General features: G+C 37.3%; 1 protein-coding gene across 1 annotated transcript; it reads left to right on the top strand.

Annotated features, from left to right (window-relative positions):
• The first annotated feature begins 2,771 nt into the window (after window positions 1–2,771).
• LOC108887510 (galactose-specific lectin nattectin) lies at window positions 2,772–5,247 on the top strand. Its single transcript, XM_018682975.2, has 7 exons — window positions 2,772–2,897; window positions 3,084–3,149; window positions 3,396–3,417; window positions 3,957–4,051; window positions 4,221–4,355; window positions 4,612–4,720; window positions 4,909–5,247. Exons 2-7 carry the CDS (start codon window positions 3,084–3,086, stop codon window positions 4,974–4,976), a joined length of 495 nt encoding a protein of 164 aa, XP_018538491.1. The 5' UTR covers window positions 2,772–2,897; the 3' UTR covers window positions 4,977–5,247.
• Window positions 5,248–5,684: the final 437 nt, after the last annotated feature.

The following is a 5,684-nucleotide window of genomic DNA, read 5'->3' as shown; positions in this document are numbered from 1 at the left end:
ACAAGTTCCTCAGAGAGCTGGTCTTTGAAGCAGCAAAGTCACATAAGAGGACCTGGGTTGGAGGCTACGATGCAGTGAAGGTGAGTTTTTGTCGATTAACAGGATCTGTTGCAACCTTATTGAGATCAGCACCTTTTTTTCAGCAGAGACCAGATCAGATCCCAGGACTGGGTCTGCTGAATGTAGTTTTAATTTGAGACCAGATGTGATGCACTGAAGCAGCTTCTGTAGGAAACTGTTCTAAACAAAAGGAGTGTAGTTTTCTAGGACTGTCAGTATATCTGCACTGTTTGTGTGGTTAGAAAATGTGAGCCTTAAAACCTGTTCTCTCAGGAGGGTGTGTGGCTGTGAGTGATGGGAACATTTTTGACTTCAACCTGTGGCACCAAGGGGAGCCCAACAACGGTGGAGAGCATTGCATGGAAATAAACCTCGGAGGTACAAATTAATTATCAGTTGTTTTTCATGATTGAGATTTTTGTTGAGAATCAATGTGGAAATCAGTTCTCATTATACAGAAATATTAGATTGATTCACATGTCATTTTGGTTCAAAGTTTGTGTTCAGTTTGCTGGGCTTGTTGAGCAGTTGTAGCCTCTGAAGTGTTGTTTATTTTAATCTCTACAGGAAATGACTTTATCAATGACAGAGCTGTGGGGCAGCCAATCTTTCATTTGTGTCAAAGACCCGTAACAATCCACTCCATGTGCTGACACATCTGACACGAGGATGCCACACCCCATTGATGATGTCACTCACACAGGATGTCAAGCCTCGATGACATCACATCTGGAAGAAATATTAATCATTTATATTAATCAATCTGATTTATATTAACCAATCTGATTTATATTAACATTCTGATTAAAATCTGATTTCAAACTTAAATCAATAAACATGCATGCATAAGCAACCTGTCTCACCCTGTTTATAAAACCATTTCATACCTAAGCTCAGTGTTTGTACATTGTCTGGGTCAACATATGATTAGCACTATTATATTTATTATATATATAATATATTAATAATAGAATTCATATAATATAATACATTTTTGATCACAAATTGTTCTGATTCAATCATTCAGTTTTTGTCACAGTAATGCAAACAGAAACTGCTAATCACAAAGTCACCAACTTTTAATGGAGCCACTTTATGTGTTCACAGATGTAGGTTGAAATCACTACCACCCTAAAAATACAGTCCAATAAGTCCAGTTTAGACACAACTGTCACTTTATTTCTGTACAAACATTTCTTTTGTTTCAACCAATCATAAGCCAGAGCAGAAACAGATGGATACACTTTATATTGAGACAGACGGATAGAAGACCTCCAGTATTAGTCTCCTGTTGTTCAAGAAGAGGCGCTTTGTTTCAGCTCCTCACCTTCCTAACAGCAACACATACTGTAGTTATGAGCACATTTTCCAAAGACTAACATGTCTCTAATTCACCCTCTTTAACAACATTTAAACTGCTTTATGATGTGGCTGCATCATAAGATGTTTTATGTTGTTAACTGTGCTTACTGTATTTACAGGTCTCCTCTCACTCTTGAAGGGAAATATCCTCTTGCAAATCATATTTCCAAGCCTCAGGTTTTGCTAGTGATGATTCTTAAAATTTATCATCGAAAATATTGCATATTTTGGAGATAAGACCTCGTCCAAAGCAGTCTTTTGTCATTTCAGCTTCCAATGTGAATACAGGAGGGATATTCATAAACTGGTTTTTAGAAGACCTAATGAAATTTCTCAGCTGTAAGTATTTATGAGGCATTCCAGTGATAGTAGAAATGACTTATGTGTCATTTCTCGACTCCCAAAACACCACACCCATGCACACATACAAGGATAGAGAGCATTAATCCAGTCGCTGCTATTTGGTTTTCTACTTTATCTTTGCTGTTCTACGATACCTGTCATGACTGCACAATAGGGGTGGGCGGGTCGTTCCAAATATCGATATTATCAATACCAACGTTGGTATTGGTATTGGATCGATAGGAGGAAGAGGGAGACAAAAGTCACTGACAGAGTCCTTTCAGAGAAAATCCTGGTAGCTTATATGGTGAAATTAATATTTTAGTCACTCATGTCAGATCTTCAGCATTAGTTCATGTTATATACTTTAGCAGACTCATTACCTATAGACTAAATTAAGACCTTCACATAATATATTCAGCACCACTGAAACGTGTTAAATGAATTATTTTATTGTAACTGAAAAAAATGCACTGAACTGCCACTGATGTAGTTTCAACCTACAACTTTTTTCAGTGTCACATTTCTTTCTGATAGATGTTTATTTCTTTGTATTTAAAGGTCGTACTAATCAATATCAATATAAATATAAATGTTACAGCATTAACAGTCACCAGTGTCACACGTGAAGGCGAGACAGCAGGAAAATCACCTTGTTTCCTCACTGATTTAAATGTTCACAGTTTTAGATTAGTTTGAGTTTAACTGTGCAGCAGTTATCATGCATTTTCACGCCATCCTCACTTATCAAATAAAGGACCCGGATGTCCTTAACCTCGACAGCAGCAGATATATTGATATTAGAAATAAGTTTGCATTACATAACTCTAGCTGCAGTCTGCCGTAACACTTTAAACTGTGACCGTCAACACCCTTGCTCTTATTTCTGAGTAATGTGGGGGAGTTTATACGTAAAACTCCCATACTGTTTTTTTTTCATATTTACTCAAGGCAGTGGTAATGTGTAAATCAATATTTATTACACGAACTACAATGTCTCGTGGTTTAGAGGATTCCAAACAAGCTAAAGAAACAAAGCTCCCAGAAAAGGTATAAAAAGACTGAGTTCCCTTTTCCACGACATCCTGCTACCTGCTACTGCAACTGCAACCTCATCTGATCATCACAACAAGGTAAGGTTTGAATTCTTACCTTTCATCGTAACATCAGCTTTACAGAGGAGATTCTTCATCTACTCTTCATTATGTCTTCAATCATCCAGTCCTGTTTATTCTGCTGCGTCCACATAATGAAGCTCGTTGCTCAGATAAAGACTGATACATGGATCTAATTAACTCCTCTAATTTATCTTTACACAGATGGCATCAGGTCTTCATTTCATTGTGCTCCTCTGTTTGACCAGTGGACTGTGGATTGGAGCAGATGTAAGTAATGTTTGTTTGAGAGGTACAGTGTAAGATCATTTCCAGATTTGATAAGTGCAGAGTAAAGCCACTGTTACTGAAACAGAAAAGTGAAATCAGTCAAACCTGTGTAGACTGTGTCACCAATCTGCCTCATGAACTTGTCAGCCATTGTTGTCTGACTTATCTGATCCCTGCACAAATCAAAAAGAAAACCTCTGTGTTGTACAGTGTTCATTTCTAACACTGTGTTCTCTACATCCACAGGCAGAATGTGGACATCAAACAGGTTAGTACTTATTGTTGATATTAAAGGGTGGATAAAATCATTTAACTTCTTTCAGTATAATACAATATAGATTAAAAAACTGAACTTTATAACCATCATCAAGGTAGGACTTGTTGTAGAACTGCTGTATGAGGCTGCATTACTTTTACTCAGGTGTTTGTTTGGGCTTTGGTTGGACACAACAAGAAATTTTAAAACCTCACTCTGTTTTAGGAAACTTTGATGGGCATTTTTCATGATTTTTTAACCTTTTATCTACGAATAGATCAATAATTGAGAATATACTCTGCAGATCAATATAACTCTTATTATTTCAGTTTGTTTGTGCACTTAGTCTTCAGCTTTTAGCTTTTAGGGGCAGGCTCCCATAGAAGCCTTAGAGGCTTTTTCATTACCCCTGCACATTGTATGAACTTATTTGAAATTATTTTAAATATGTATATGAAAATAAACAAAGTAAATGTAACTAGTGAGTGTTTTTATTTTTGTTTGCAGCCCTCTTGTGTCTTTGTCCTTCTAAGATCACAATTGTGTTGTAGATGACTGTGATGACGCGTGTCCTTCTGGCTGGACTGAATTTTGCAGTCGCTGCTACAAGTTCCAGGCTGCTGAAAAGGACTGGGCTGATGCTGAGGTACTTTATGGAACAGCAACAGCTTTAACTGTCAGCCTGTATTTGTGGCTGAAACCCTCATGTGAATATTTAATTGTCAGGCAGCAGCTTTACAACTGGATGTCAGCCTCATCTTGAATTCTCAGTTGTTTCATTGGTTTGCTCTTTGTCTCTTTGTCTTCCTCATCAGAAAACCTGCACTTTCCTTGGTGGAAATCTGGCCTCAATCCCAAATGAAAAGGTGTACAAGTTCCTCAGAGAGCTGGTCTTTGAAGCAGTGAACTCACATAAGAGGACCTGGGTTGGAGGCTACGATGCAGTGAAGGTGAGTGTTTTGTCGATTAACAGGATCTGTTGCAACCTTATTGAGATCAGCACCTTTTTTTCAGCAGAGACCAGATCAGATCCCAAGACTGGGTCTGCTGAATGTAGTTTTTAATTTGAGACCAGATGTGATGCACTGAAGCAGCTTCTGTAGGAAACTGTTCTAAACAAAAGGAGTGTAGTTTTCTAGGACCTGTCAGTATATCTGCACTGTTTGTGTGGTTAGAAAATGTGAGCCTTAAAACCTGTTCTCTCAGGAGGGTGTGTGGCTGTGGAGTGATGGGAACCGTTTTGACTTCAACCTGTGGCACCAAGGGGAGCCCAACAACCTAGGTGGAGAGCATTGCATGGAAATAAACCTCGGAGGTACAAATTAATTATCAGTTGTTTTCATGATTGAGATTTTTGTTGAGAATCAATGTGGAAATCAGTTCTCATTATACAGACAATATTAGATTGATTCACATGTCATTTTGGTTCAAAGTTTGTGTTCAGTTGCTGGGCTTGTTGAGCAGTTGTAGCCTCTGAAGTGTTGTTTATTTTAATCTCTACAGGAAATGACTTTATCAATGACAGGAGCTGTGGGGGCAGCCAATCTTTCATTTGTGTCAAAGACCCGTAACAATCCACTCCATGTGCTGACACATCTGACACGAGGATGCCACACCCCCATTGATGATGTCACTCACACAGGATGTCAAGCCTCGATGACATCACATCTGGAAGAAATATTAATCATTTATATTAATCAATCTGATTTATATTAACCAATCTGATTTATATTAATCAATCTGATTTATATTAACCAATCTGATTTATATTAATCAATCTGATTTATATTAATCAATCTGATTTCATGTAACTTAAATCAATAAACATGCATGCATAAGCAACCTGTCTCACCTGTTTATAAAACCATTTCATACCTAAGCTCAGTGTTTGTACATTGTCTGGGTCAACATATGATTAGCACTATTAAACCTAGAGCTGAAGTGACTCGATGATTTGTCAGTTAAGCAAACAACAGAAAATTAATGAGCAACTATTTTGATAATCAATTAATAATAGAATTAATTTGATGCCAAACCTTTCCTCTTGGCACCTTTTTGCAGAGTTTGGATTTGATGCTTGTCTCTGTTCATTAAAGAGTTGGGGCAGAAAGTTACAAACTAATACCTTGAGATGTAATATGATGAAAGGACATTAGCTTCAATTCAAATTTATAGTCACATTCAGCAGATGAAAAACACATGACCAACATGAATGAATCAGCTGTTTATTGAGAAGATAAAATTATACAACAAATGTATCAGTGGGTTCTTATTTACAA

The sequence above is a fragment of the Lates calcarifer genome, unplaced genomic scaffold (genome assembly GCF_001640805.2).
Source record: "Lates calcarifer isolate ASB-BC8 unplaced genomic scaffold, TLL_Latcal_v3 _unitig_1237_quiver_3098, whole genome shotgun sequence".
In the NCBI taxonomy this organism is placed as follows: Eukaryota; Metazoa; Chordata; class Actinopteri; family Centropomidae; genus Lates; species Lates calcarifer.
This window is presented reverse-complemented; position numbering and strand designations above follow the sequence as displayed.

What these genes read in the sequence shown, in the direction of transcription:
- LOC108887510 (XM_018682975.2), top strand. Translation starts at nt 3,084, where the DNA reads ATGGCATCAGGTCTTCATTTCATTGTGCTCCTCTGTTTGACCAGTGGA. An exon ending in GACTGTGGATTGGAGCAGAT is followed by an intron (nt 3,150 to 3,395) that starts GTAAGTAATGTT and finishes CTACATCCACAG; the next exon opens with GCAGAATGTGGACATCAAAC. An exon ending in GAGGCTACGATGCAGTGAAG is followed by an intron (nt 4,356 to 4,611) that starts GTGAGTGTTTTG and finishes CTGTTCTCTCAG; the next exon opens with GAGGGTGTGTGGCTGTGGAG.